Source organism: Protopterus annectens, chromosome 8.part0 (genome assembly GCF_019279795.1).
Source record: "Protopterus annectens isolate FY-2018-M chromosome 8.part0, PAN1.0, whole genome shotgun sequence".
In the NCBI taxonomy this organism is placed as follows: Eukaryota; Metazoa; Chordata; order Ceratodontiformes; family Protopteridae; genus Protopterus; species Protopterus annectens.
Genome location: NC_056741.1, coordinates 706,514,447 through 706,529,610, shown reverse-complemented (window position 1 = coordinate 706,529,610; position 15,164 = coordinate 706,514,447). Strand labels below are relative to the sequence as shown.

Below are 15,164 nucleotides of genomic sequence, written 5' to 3'. Positions count from 1 at the left end.
TAACTATGATAGGGTAGTACACTAAGATAGTTTGACCCTTAGAGATCTGTTAGTGATTAGTGATGCAAACCCTGATTCCCCCTCCCAAAAAAAAAGGACTACTCAATCACGGGAGTTTTGGGCAGTTGCATGAATGTGGTATTTACAATTTTAGTAAAACAAGTCAGTGCAGGGCTATCTCTGTTGACATAGAGGAATAAAGCTGTAACTATGGCTCAGATGACCACAGTTCAGTGAGTGGCTTGGACACCCACTGGAGCTGGTATTGGGAGAAGTGGATTGTGTACACTTACAAGTTCATGTGTGCACATTTATATTGCACATTTACATATGCATGTGTGCACATTTGCAAGTGTGTGTGTGCAGATTTACAAGTAGGTGTGTGCACATTTACTTCTGCATGTGTGCACATTTACAAGAGCATGTGTGCACATTTACTTATGCATGTCTGCACATTTACAAGTTTATGTGAGCGTGTGCAGGTTAATATGTACTAGGAAAGAGCTGATATTTTAAGAAACTATTGCTAGCTACGTAATTTCAACAGCAAAAGAGAGTTTGTTAAAATCATACCAATGTAATTATAGGAATTATAAAGCATCCTCTTCAGTATGCATATATATGTATGTATACATATATATATATATATATATATATATATATATATATATATATATATATATATATATATATGTGTGTGTGTAAAATGAAAGCCTGGTTTCAGTGAATTGACATGAAGACCACAGAGATTACAAAGGCATCAGGTGTCTTCTCTTCAGTCACTGGTTTCCACTTTACTATGCTTCTGAGCATAATTGTTGCTAGCATATCTAGCACCCTGTGTAGTTTCTTGAATGGGACCTCCAACCTCAACTTTCAATTTAAGAGTTAAAAAAAGGAAAAGAAAATGTCTTCTCACTCAGTTGAAGAACCACAAAAAAGCCCTTTAAAGCTCTGCTGCTCTGAAACTGTAGCAAACTCTTGCAAGAACTGAATTAAACTGCTTGCTACAGTCAATTTACCACACAAAAAGCACTTCAACACTTCAGTCATTGCCACAAATGCAATAACTTCATTTGTAAAGCTGCAGTGTTCTCCTGGCTTCAGAAATGAATTTAGGTTCTGCACTTCCATGCCTTCTTCTCCTGCTGATCACACCTTCTAACAGCTTGCTTCCATGGCAGCTACCCCTTCACCCTGATCTAGTTATTGCTCTTCTTCTGGGGGTGCTGGGTAGAATAATGTTAGGTCAGTATACATGTGTTATAATCTGCACAATAACTGATATTTGTAAATGTGATATATTGTAGAAGGCTTTAGCCCAAATCTGACTGTAGAAGTACTGTGCACAGATTATAGGGACTGTTTTATTGTCTGTATTTCTCATTATCTTTTACAGATCCTTATGTCAAGGTCAATGTGTATTATGGCAGAAAACGAATAGCCAAAAAGAAGACCCATGTCAAGAAGTGCACTTTGAACCCTGTCTTCAATGAGTCCTTCATTTATGACATCCCTGCAGAACTACTGCCTGATATCAGCATCGAGTTCCAGGTCATCGACTTTGACCGGACCACCAAAAATGAAGTAGTGGGACGACTCATCATTGGAGCACACAGCATCACAGCTAGTGGAGTAGAGCACTGGCGAGAGGTCTGTGAACATCCAAGGCGGCAGATAGCAAAATGGCACAGCCTGAGTGAATATTAGGTAGGGGTGGGGGCTGGGCAAACAGGGAATGGAAGTGTAATAACCAAACTTATTTCTTGGACTTGACTCTTATTTAAACAACATAACATTTTCTTAAGATCCAGCTGATTCTTTAGTGACATCTGATTTTACAGGGCACTAAAATTCTGCCAGTTATCAAATAATAAGTAAAAATGACACACAACAAAGATGTACAGCATATTCACATTTTTGCATGCTTGAACGAAGTGGATATTAATGTGATGTCTACAACCTGCAAGCTCAACATGATCTGGATTTTTTTACTGTTACTATAGTGGCAAATTATGCCCCATTTTCTTTGCTGGCTTTTTGTAAGCCTGGGCTTTTTGTCATTAAGGAAGCTGCAAACTGTAGTCCCTATGATTTTTGTTTCACTGTTGCTAAATACCAGACAGTTTTTGTTCCTCTGTCATTGGAAATGGACTTAGAAATCTAGACATCTGCTGCAAGTCTGGTAAAATAAGCAAATAAAATGGTAGGTAAGTTAAGTAAATGGTAAATGGTAAAGGGTATTGCTTTCAAAGTCTTTTGTTTGTCATCACAACCTACAGCATCCAAGCAAGCAGTCATAAATCAGTGTGCTGGTAGACGGGATTGTAGGTAATAGTAAAACACAATTTATCATAGAAAGCATATATGAAGCGTACAGTAGATTATAGGACTAAGCAAAGCAAGGTGCTACTTGAAGTACCAGGCAATATTTGTTAGCCAGTACTGTGGAGCCTCATGTGCATTGGAAGTGATTTGGGAGAACACAGTTAGTCTCATCTTTTATGCCTCTACTGCCATCAGATAGGAGGAAGAAGAAGCAGAGATGCTTCTACATGTCCATTTACTGATAGTGGGTATATTGCTGTATTGCAATCATTTTTGCTTGCCAACCCAACACAAATCTATTATGATTTCTAGTGGTATGTAACAGATTACGAGACCGGATGAAATGCTTGATTCTGTAGTCCTAGGTATGAGTCTGCTTAGTATATTTGTATGTCATTGACAGATGACTACAGTTAATCTCTCTCTCTCAGTTTTTATGTGATTTGCATGGAGGGAAATGGATATTTTTTATGTAAAACAGGAGAAAGGTCACCTTACTATGATGGTAGAGACTCTGTCTTTAGCAGTCATGCTGTAGATTATACTGTCCCACTACAGGCATTCAGTGTAGCAGCATAAATGGAAATGTCTGAAATCAAGGGGGGACTGTAGGAAAGGCTTTTAAAGCCCAACATGAAAGAATTATAAACAGCATCTGTAATACAGAACTAAACCATACTGTATGAATATAGTTTTATCATCCCTCCCTTCGATTGTAAACTGGGTGTCACTTGCAAACTTAAGTAACATAGGCCTGGGCTAAACCATTCCATCCCATTGTAGCCCCTTCCTGTGTACACAAAATGTTTTTGGATGAGTACCACATTTTCTCTCTCTCTTTCTTTTAGACGGTTAATTTATTGCTCATATTATCAACGAACAAAAGTGTTGATAGTGGCATGCAAGTAAAACTGAACACTCCTGTTTCTTCCCAAAGTTCTGTGTAACTGTTCCTCCCTACTTACTTCTGTTCTTCAGTGCCCCCTTGTATCAACCATCTTGAATTCTTGGACTTTAATGCATTAAAGTATTCCCTACTACAAGGTATTCCCTTGGGTCAATCACCCCCTCCCCTCATTAAAACATTATTCTTCTTTTCTGTACTAAATGAGCCCCTTCAGTTATCTCAAGTGGCTATTAGGGTAGTGAAATGAATTTGGGTGAGTCACCTACATGGCAGACAGTGGCATCTGGCATTTAACTTAAAAATAATGATCTGTTAGTAACAGCATTATGTCTACAGGTTAAGATACATTGTAATTACTGTTTTATTGAACTTATTGCTTTAACATGATATCCTTGAAATGCCTTATATCTGGTGATTCCCCTTGAAGTACTGTAATTGCGTTATATCTGGCTGATCATCCCTTTCACCCATCAGTATCACAAAACTTGTTATACAATCAAAATCTTTCATAGCTGTCCTCTTGTAATATTAGAAACAGAAATCAGTTGGGATGCACCCATAAACAACTCCTCAGAAACACCTGTTCTTTTCTGGTTGCCGTAGCATATGTTTAGTAGTATAAGAATTCATGTGATACTGCTTTGTCTGATTAGAATCTGTTACTGAACTATGAACATAAACAACATCAGATTTCTCAGTTTAGGAAGGTTTCTTGTACATACCCCCTCTCCTCTCAAACTACATATAACTCGCATAATTTTCCTGTATCATACACGAGGCTGGAGTAACCACATGCAACTACAGATTTGCTGGATGCTTTATTTTAAAGCAATTGTAGCACTGAGATAGGATTAATAAGATTTGTAATGTTTTAGGAAAAAGACAGTTAAAAATTACCATACCTACACCTACATATCCATTTACATCTGATAAAGATATTAGATGAGTTTAAGTTCAGCCACGTTTTTGTGTTTGTTTTTTTTTTGTTTGTTTTGTTCTTTAAAGCAGCATATAGTACTCATGTCACACTGTATGAACAGATGAAAACTACTTGTAACGAAAAAAATTTTGTTCTGCTAATGTTCCCATCACAGAACTGGGGTGATAGGATAGCAAAGTGTTGCAAGCACACAGTCACTTGTTTTGCAGAAACAATTTGTTTGGAGGAGTTAAGCGGAAGGAGGCTGATATAATAAAATGAGTTTTGTTTGGAGACTACAAATGACACTAAATTTTCTTCACCATTTTTCATTATCACTTGTCAAGCAAACACATTCTCAAAATACACATCTATACTTAAAATCAAAAAAAGGCAGGAATGACCTCAAAGACAAAGGCAAAAGGAAGTTATTTGTAAGCTTAAGTAACCTTTCTGTGAGTCTCAGATTTTGATTTCTAAGAACTAATGCTTTATGTCCGTGATCATGAAAATCATAGACTTGACCTTACAACAGTTTACATTATTAGGGCTATAAAAGTCTCAAGAAACTGTAACACCCTGTCTTGCCTTCTGTTAATAGATCTAGTAAAAACAAAGGGAAATGCCCAGCAAGTCTCAATGCCAAGTGGGGACTGGTAGAGTTTATCATGTAAATCTTTAAATAGACTGAGGGGGAACAAAAAAGAGTTGTGATGTTAAGGCCTGTTGCAGTGTTTTAAATACCCTGTAGGCAAGCAATGAGGGTTGTGACATTAAGTGCAGTGTTAAGATGAATCAAAAACTCTTGGTTGGGATAGTGATATGTATTATTTGATGGATGTTTCTTTCTGGAGACAAGTGGAAGAAAATCATTGTTACAGATAAGATAGTGGTAAGGGAAGAATGACATTTTATCAAAGATCACGTTGTTTATTTAACATTAAATGAATATTACGTGAACGCAATTCCCCGAAGATGCTTTGTTTGTTTGTTTGTTTATTTAGCTATCACTGTATTTTATTTTATTTTTAAATTGCAAGTTTATAATTGTCCAGATACACAGAGACTGCTGCTAAGGGGTAGAACTGCCACATCCAGCAAGATATAGATAGGCAGTGCCTCAGGATAAGTGGTACATTTTCCAACGGTACAGTTGCTTTGAAGACATATTAATAATCTGAAAGATTTGTGCATGGCGGCAGTGGTAAGCACTGCTATTTCTGTTTGTCTAAAGACAGATCAGCAAATTGACAACAAAAAATAGTAAAAAAATAGGAAATCTGCTTAGATAGAAAGCAAATAACGAAGCTTCAGGTGACAGAAAAAAGGGGAACAGAATTGCATCGGTGGTCTTGGCCCAGGCAAATAAAACCATAAATCAGAATGGTTTGAAAAGAACAGATATCCTGATGGTCTTTGAAAATAATAGATAGCCTGATGGTCTGGGAATCATTTCACTGACAGAATTTTTTTCCTGCACTCTAAAAAGAGAGAGGCTTGTTTGGACACTTCTTAATATGAACGGTCCTCCATTGGAACATTTCTGTTGCATCAAGTAAAACGCTTTTAATTGCTTGCATACAGACTTCCGACGAAGAGGAGTTCTGCATCCAGATTAAAGTCTCAGTTCACCAGCTGGATAGCTATTTTGCCAAGAACAGGTCGACTGACTTTTTCTTGCTACTTCTTTGGTTATAAAATAGGGTGGTATTTGGATTTAAGACTTAATTACATCTCCAAATCTGTGTGAACGGTGCTATTTAATGAAAGAAACAAAATCCTGCAAATCATTCCTTAACTTCTGAAAAGACAAGATCTTCAAATCATAAAAAATAGTTGGACAGTAGTAATAACTGAGATAGACATGTATTCAATGGGTAGTTGAAAAGACCAGCTTGGAATTGTTGCTTGGCAGGAATCTCATACATTACTGACTTTAACAACATAGCTGGAAGTCTCTCTCTCAATCTCTCTCTGAATTAATGTAAAGTGGACAGCCTTTCTGTTAGCACATGCTTGTGAAGTGAGGTTGGGTGATGAGATATCTGAATGGTCTGCAGTATCTTATAATCTAAATTAGCCATGTTACTATGTTTGTGTTTGGTTTATGTCTGACTTGAACTGCTTCTGCTACAATGGTCTATAGGTATACTGTCATTTCTAATCTTATTGGTTGTCATGCAAGTTGGCTGCAGTACAGGTCAACCTCAAAAACAATGACATTTGTTACTGTAGCACTGCTAACAATGAAATGTATTTAGTGAGTATTTGAAGATTTTAAAATAGTTGTATATTCACATCATTATTAAGGCATTAGGACTGATACTATGGATTTGTGAATGTTGTGGTTGTACTATAGCTCTACATAATGTAATATAGAAAATTCAACAGGGAATCTTGACTGGTTGAGACATCTTACTTTTGATTAAGTCCCAGGAAACAATTATATCAAAACAATAATCCTGACTAATAGAAGTTTAATATTACAGGTCCAGTTTTTTTTGCCCTACAGTTCACTATATCATTCAAAGTAATGTTCTTAACTGGTCAAAAAGAAAGATGTTATTCTTTTCTTTTACCCATTAGTAATAAGCATGATTTTAATATACACAAACTGGCACATCCCATAATTTAGCTATACATTGTTTTGTGGTTTGGAATGTTATGAGAGACTCACTTCAGAATGCATTACACATTCTTCATTTGACATCATACTTTACCACACAATACAGATCAGGTAAAGCTTTAAATATGTTTGCTATTGGTAACATATTTTTATAACATTAATATAAAGTTAGGATAGGCTGAATACAACTGCCTAGCCATTAATTCCTCATGTTCTGCATTTTCTGCTTTAGCCAAAGAGTATCATATTAGGGAGAAATAGACAGGCAGTGCTAAAATAATGAAAGAGTACCACAGCGGATTAGCAGAATATCATTTTAGCCTTAAAATCTTACCACTTCATGGAAAATGATGCAAACCTTTTTTTTTGCATTAACCCTCATGTTCCTTACAACATTTTCTGGTGTAACATTGCCTTTTTAAAAGAATACCACATAATCAGTCAGAACGTTCACTGTCATATACCAACTCCTACAGTCAGCACTTCACTTAATTTGGGCCACAAAATATGCAAATTTGACTCCTACGTGGACTGTGGTGGAGTGCGTTCCGTGTTGCTTCACTGGAACAGTGTACATATTGTACTATATCTGTGGATTTTGTTTGTATGAAAAAATTATTGTTAAAGCTAGAGAGAATTTGAGTGCAGTTTCTAAGACTGTATTCAGGATCAGACTGGAATAGACAGCCTCTGATCAAAAACTGATACATGGGCCAACCCTGAAATTCATTAAAGAAAGCCCCAGGATGATATCTTGCTTTATTGTTCTTCATAAATTAATGTAGTAGGCATCTTTTTACATGCTTAACCTTCAGTGCGCAGGGGATACTTTTTATTTGAAATTATATAAAAAGGCCGAGATTTTTAGAAGGTATGGAAATATGCCTAACCAAAAGTGGTCCACCTTGAAGTGTTGTGTATTTTTAAAGCAGTTTGGCATTGACTACCACCTTATGTTTTCAGTACTTTATTGTATAGAGAGACAGTTCTCTTGCTGAATTTTTTTTTTAATTTTCTGCCAAGTTTCCTGATCATGTCTAGACATGAGGCATCTCAGTTTAGCCTTTCATGCTCAGAATCCGGCCACCTTAACCCTTTCCTCCATTCAGGAAGCTAGCATCCATAAACAGTTTACAAAAACATCCTATAGTTACAGGTGTGCTATAAAATCAATCAGAATTACTTTCTCTTTTTGACAATATCTGCATTTCAGGTTTAACAATGAATTCAACTGCAGCTAAAGTGCTATGCAATGAAACCATGGAGCTTGTGCTACTGTCTTCTTTTTGACTGTCATATTTTTTTCTGCTACCTGATCATATCTTTATCCATGACTGAGGAATAGCAGTGTTGATGAGAATGTTAACATTCCTATCTGCTGACAGAGATGCTTTAAGGTGAAGGTATTTATTTGCACCAGGTAAGCTATACCCCCAGGAAGCACAACAGATCATTGCCAGGGAATAGTCTTTTGACAACATCCAAGCTGTGAAATCCAAAGTCAATTTGGCTTTATGGAAATCAGATCTGTGTGGCTGCTATGATCTTTAGTTATCTGTTATGGACTGTATTTTTGTGCATTGCCAAGGTACAGCTGAACAATTTCTTTTCCATGGCAGAGATTTTTAAAAATAGTCAAAGGCTAGGCATCACATATAAATGTCCTTAAGCCATACCTTTGTTTTCTATCTGTGCAGAGTCTTTAACATCAGTGTTGCTAGACTGATGCTTTCTTGAAGGCTGCATGGAATTAATTTATAGGCAAGTACTAGGCTGTCAGTATGCAGACTATTACAAGCATAGCTAGTAACCAGAGGTCAGAATCAAACCCTATATCTTGAATCTGTGAGGTAAAGACCTTAACTATTAAGCCAGTTCCGCACCCTAATTTGTTGTTGTTGCCTGTTTCATTTATTTTGAAATAGAAAATTAAATATCTCAATTTATAGGAATGGTTGAGTCAGTGGTTGAACTGGAGCTGGACTCTATAATATGATTTCATAAACTATTCTAAGATTTTGGCATAAATAATAAGTCTTTTCAGTTTATGATACTTTTAATGTTTTCAGATTGTGCTTCAGAATCAGACCTTTTTAAAGTATGTTTTAATTCTACTGAAATGTTTTTGGGCATAATCTACCCCAGTTGATATTTAATTGTTCAGGTTTTATTAATTAAATCTGCAGGATCTGCTTTGTAATATGCAGAGCAAGAGTTCAGTGATGCTATAATGCACATTTAAAATATGTGACATGGTAGACAGCTATGATGGCCTCTAACATATGGAAGAACACTGCTGTCTCTAGAGGGAAAGTGGCTCTGGATGAAAAGTGCTCATTTACAGTGGATGTAGTCCCAGCTGTTAATCAAGGAATGGCATTTACATCAATTGAAAATTCAGCTAATCTCTTTCATTTCCATAGGACTTCTAATCTTATGCGGCACTGGGTTGGGGACAAGAGCAGTACATGGGAGATGAAGTTGCATAAGAGAACACAAAGCCACCATGGTGATTATTTTGCCCCACTGCTCAGCAATTAGAGCATGATGATGGCATTAGAATCACTGTGCTCTGTGTTTAGTAACAGCAAACCAATATGGCATGGAAACTGAATGGTAAAACTCATCTTGTGTTTATAGCCACATGTGTTCATAGCCTGAAGGTGAATGTGTGAGTGGAATGGGGTGGGTGTAAGATTTGAAATGAGAGCACAGATCTAGCTGCTTTAACAATTCTCAATCCATGAATTCATCAATTGAGTGAAATAGCCCAACAATCAGTTGCTTGTTTCTCAAAACAATGTGGGTGGCTGGATACATCTGTCTGCAGCATTGTTTAATCTGTTGTGAAATACAAATCATCAGTTTCTAGCAAACTTATAGCATGTACTTAAAAATACTCCCCTATTCAGCCATTCATGAAAACTGGTCTAGATGAAATAGATAAACCTCATCTATTACCCTGAATGCTGCTGACCGCTATGCCATATAAGTTTTCTTTATCTACCAATATTTCCTTTCTGGCAACCAGATGAATATCATGGTAGCAGTCCTTGTCAAGGAGTAATACAGAGGTGAAGCAGTAGAAATGTATTTGATGGTACCTCAGTGAATGGAGTAAGCCTCATATCCACAAAGAAAATGCTGTTCATCATCAAGCAGACAGCAGTAAATGTGATGCTAATTTGTGGGTCACTTACAGAAACCTGTGTGTGGGCATGCGGATTGTAAGGATAGTGTTTTTACTAGCCTGGTGTTTCATCTCTGCTGTAGCCTGCAACACTTCCTGCACTATTAGCTACAGTTAAATATTCAACTCATCATTAGCAATTGTTTCTTCATTTAGAAACACATTTACACATGCCTTGTTCTAAATTAAATGTGACTAATATACCATCAATCACATTCGCCAAATTAATAATTCACTGTTCTGGTTATACTAATTTCCTCTTTGCACAGTTATGCCTTCTACTTAACTGCTAGACTGCTACATCTCTTTGCATTTCTACATCTTGCAAGTCTTCTGTCTGCTGTTACTTCCTTTACAGTACTGTCAGCATTTCATTTTGTTCATATTGTACTGCTGTATCAAGCATTCCTGCTATTTAACCAAATAAAATGAGCACACTAAAAGCAGCTAAGCAAAAAAAGGAGTTAGCCCTGAGTTTTTGAATGCACTGAATAATAATGGCTATCTGACCCCCGTGGGTACATTTTATTTTTACACTGCGGAAATTTAATGAAAGTAATGCATAATCATAATAATATTTATTTTTAAATAAATGTGAGTAGCTGATTCACAGTAGTATGGGCAATGCTGCCTGCTTACTTCTTTGTCCTGCTTCTGTGAAACACATTAGCCCGGATTCATAAAGGTGGCCACGAAGAGTGCACTATTTGTACACTTAGTGTATGCTTTCTGAGTGAATAAACAGCACAAGCATTGTGTGGTACGACTGTTCTTGAATTGAGAAAATGCATACAAAGTGTTTACATAGTACACACTTTATGGTAAGAATCTGTCCTGTTATCTATTCCTCAGCCTTGAACCAGCACTGACCTGAACTGAAACATTCAAAGGTCTTAACTGCCTTGGACCTATTATGCACATTGTTGAATGTATGTGGGGGGGGGGGGGGATCCCTACAGCTCTTTTTAAATGTTTGGCTCCCAAATGCCTGCAGCTGAAGTACTGTCCTGCAATCCAGTGGCTGACTGCCCTATGCAGTTTAATGTATTCACACTGGGACTTACATAGATATAGTACATAAATTTGTATGTTGCTGTGTAATGAGTCTACAGTGAAAAACACAACAAACATGTACACCAGGGATTATCACACATACATTCTCTTGCATGGTGAGGTAAATTGATTAGCTTGGCTAACCACTACTTTCACTTAATGTTGCTGTATATCTTGGCTTCAGTTCCTTCAGTTCATCCGGTTAATACATGGCCCAGATGGCAGAATCTCCTGTAAAGTGTTGAACCTTTTGTTTGATATTATATTCTAATAATGTAAACTGAGCTGGGGCACTAATATGAAAAAGGCAAAAAAATTAAAAAAAAACACTTCATGTCAAAAACTGAGATGTGTAAAGCTGCCTAATGCCATAAACGTCTATGCTAATATATTATAATACTGTTGCTATCTTGTATGTTGAATTTGTTAACACACATTGGACGTGAAAAATAAAGATGGGTACCACAAACATTTACAGGGGCATTTTTATTGTGTAATTTGTTTCATAACTTTATACAGTACAACTGTGTCCCAGCACAACACAACAGATATGAAACCTTCAAGATGAAAAAACTGTGATGGTTACAGAAACGGAAAAGCAATGTGTACGAAACACTGCTATACAAAATGAACTATGATGAGTTGAAGCATAGAGACCCATAGAGCTGCTGCTTGGGAATTAAGTGTTTTAAATGCAGTATCAGGTATGTATAAATGGTATAAATGGTAGCAAATTACAAAGCTGTATAGAGGTGAAAAATGCATCCGCATAGAGTAGCCTGGTGGCAGTTCTAAGAAATTCTTTGGGAAAAACTAAATATCACTGAGATTGAGGATGTAAGTAATTATAATTGATAATGAATGAAAAATAATGCAGGTAACAGTGTAGAGACACCTGGTGGCATCTGGAAGTGAAATCTACAAATTATAGAAGTGTGTAAATGGTAGCAGGTGTCACAGCTACAGCATGACAATGCGCTGTTGTAATGCTGACAGAATGACATTTATTAAATTTGTGCAGATGTTCATCTGTATCTTAACATTCATCACACAAGGATGGCACATCTTATCTATTCAGCTAGCTGTCAATGACAGGGAAAATAAGTTGGTGCTTAGAGTGCCCAGGAAGCCTTTACTAGAAATTGTACCAAAGTTAAAATTGAAACAGGTAACTTGAGTCAGTACTGATCAAAGCATAGAAGTCATTCATAACAGAGATCATACTGGAAATTCTGGATTTTGAGTTGCAGGCTTAAGGAGGAGAATTTTGGAAACAAGACTCATAGGTTTTCATGGTTGAGGAATATGTAGGGATGGAACACAACAATGCATCATTTTGATGAGGAGAAAACCTGATGTAGATTTAACTTCTTGAAGAAATCATCTCTACTTTGTGGGAAAGGCTTCAGGCACCTAGCAAGATACCTAACATGGACTGATGTAGGTCCAAAGTTGGACTAAATCAGATCTCACCTCTTTTTATACCTACTAAGATTCCAAAAATTAAGAAATTAGTCCATTTTCATCTTCTTTTTCAGTGGAAGATGAAATTAGAGTTTTTCTTTTCCATATAAATTATCTGACCAAAAGGGTACTTCTCAGTCATCAGGCTTTGCTTTCACAACATAGTCAGTAGAATAGAACCACTAACATTATTACTGATATGTTTGACTAGCCAGCATGCTAAATTTAATCTCTTAAGAGAAGATTGCCAGAATTACATAAACGTCCTTCAAAACAATGCCTTGTATTTTTAATAATTTTCAGGATTTATGGAAGAGAAATTCTAAACAATCTGACCGTCAACAACTATCTCACAGATGTTAACACCTTTAGTATAAAGCCTATAAAGATAATCTCACCTTTTATATTATAACTTGAAGACAGATCCTGGAACTTTGATCTTACTGATACCACCTGAAGCACCCAGCATTCCGAAATGCCTCAAAGTTTCTTACTTTTCATTAGAGTAGATAGGTTGTTAGAAAGGCCTGAGAAAAGATGCCAACATATAATACATTAGTAGTAAGAGCTCATAACTGTCCAGCACACATGCTGTTTTATCAAAATTCTCTTTAAAAACAAGATTCTGAAAATAATTAATGCTTTGTTTCTAAAGTGAAAGAAGAGCTTGGCTTGCAGCCAATATCAAAACATGCAAATTTATTTGCTTGCAAACTTTTTAATGATGTTGATGCAACATCTAGTGCAGCCATGATAAGGATCCTTTTAAGAAGACATGCTTGGTTTGCCTAAGGAAAATCTCCCTGTGGGTGTCCAGTCATAGTTTTTAGATACTTCTTTCGCAGGAGAGTCCGTTTTTAATTTCCATACAGAAAAAGTTACTAAATTTTGGAAAGGTAATGGAACACTGAATGGCCAGCATCAGGAACACTGCTTTCTAGCTGTCTCTTCTTTTCATAGAAACTACACTTCTTCATAAGGATGTCCTCAAAGAAATTATTTTCTAAAATCCAAGTTTATGAAGATGTTTTCATATGGAGAAAGTGTCTCAATACTTGTCTTAAATATATTACACAATAAGCACATACTTAATAATTTATGCATTTGTCTGCTTAAGATGAATTTTATCTTAAAGTTGCATTTGTAATTTAAAGTATTGTACTACCTTTTTAAGAACAAGAATCTGACATTATCTTCTATCATTTCTCATTCTGAAGCAGATTTAGTACTTTATGCTCACATTTTCTAAGTTGCACCTGATAACACACTATTTAATGTAAAATAAAATTGCAATCAATGTATTTTTTAGGTTCTATTCTTATTGAATAGATGGATATTGCTTTATGTTATGATTTTGCAAGGAAATTACATTTATTTGTTCAAAGCCTGTGTGACGACCGTGTCCTGGCCCAGCAATCAAGGAGCCTCAATCCTCAACACTAACGCCAGGGAGGTCATCTCCTAGAAGAGGAAAGGATAACTAATGCCTACAGTAAAGTACAATTTCCCTTAAGTGCACACAGAGATCGCAGTCAGTGTGGGGATGGTTGCTCCTTTGCTCACCAGGCCCCCAATAAGATTCCCCACTGGCACAGCTATAGAGTCCAGGTCTTAGCCTAACTGGGCAAGCTAAAACCTCCAGTACCCTCTCTGTCCAACCAATGCTTCGTGTCCCTGCCAAGTAGCTGACACAACACACACACTTTGAGATAAGTATTTATACAACTTCACAGACACTCCTGGGAAAGGCTGACACAGATTCTCCAACTGTGCCCCTTTACTCAGACTATATGGTAGTAATTACTGCCACCTCCCAGTTAATAATATCAGCTGCTAAAAGGCCCTTAAAAGGGTGTCCAATTATTACTGTGCAATATTATTATCCAGTGGTAGTATGACTAACAGTCAAACCTTACTTTAGAGTGGCCTATTACAATAACCTCTATAAATATGCAATGTCCTTTAGAGCTTATCTCTACACAAATCAGCCACAAGTAGAAGGTTTTAAAAATATTTAATAATAAATAATTAAAATACAAGACAAAACTACTACACCACAGATATATCTAAGAGTTCAGATATCACACAGAAACTTAAAATAATACAGTAGGACAGGTCTGATTTCAAAGAAAAATATCTAATTAATCTTTACTAGCTTTAACTATTCCTACAAGAAATCATAGTGCTAAAACCTACATGTGAGCACAAGGCAGAGTACTGATAAGTTAGATGTCCAAAGTCAAAATGCTCCCAGTCTCTTGTGAGAAATAGTATTTTAAACATTACTAACAAACATGTTTGCTGGGTCCCTCCCCAACTTACATTATTTTTGACACTTAGGTTTTCCCAGGCAAACAAACTGCATCATCTTAACACCTGGTCTGAGTTCTCAGGCCACAAACTGCATTATTTAGCAATCTAACACCTGCTCAGAACTTACAACAATACAAAGCATTTCACATATACACGCTAGCAGAAACTAGAGCAATAAAGCACCTTCCACATCTAAATTCTGGTCATAAACTTTAGCGTTAAAGCAATGGGCCTGAAACCTTCATCCAGCCACACTGGAGCCGAATTCTAACATGAAAGGATCACAACATGCTTCACTGGGCCGGTAGAGTGCAATGTTGTCACATATTTTGCAGTTCCACATTTCACAATATTCTTTTACACT

The 15,164-nt window shown here is 36.6% G+C and overlaps 1 protein-coding gene across 2 annotated transcripts in view; it reads left to right on the top strand.

Annotated features, from left to right (window-relative positions):
- Positions 1-11,494, top strand: part of SYT11 (synaptotagmin 11) — a 369,439-nt gene extending 357,945 nt beyond the window's left edge. For both annotated transcript variants that reach the window (XM_044080157.1, XM_044080156.1), the window contains exon 4: positions 1,400-11,494. In XM_044080157.1, coding sequence (XP_043936092.1) covers positions 1,400-1,710 — 311 coding nt within the window. In that variant the 3' untranslated portion in view covers positions 1,711-11,494. The remainder of the gene's footprint in view (positions 1-1,399) is intronic.
- The last annotated feature ends 3,670 nt before the right edge of the window (positions 11,495-15,164 follow it).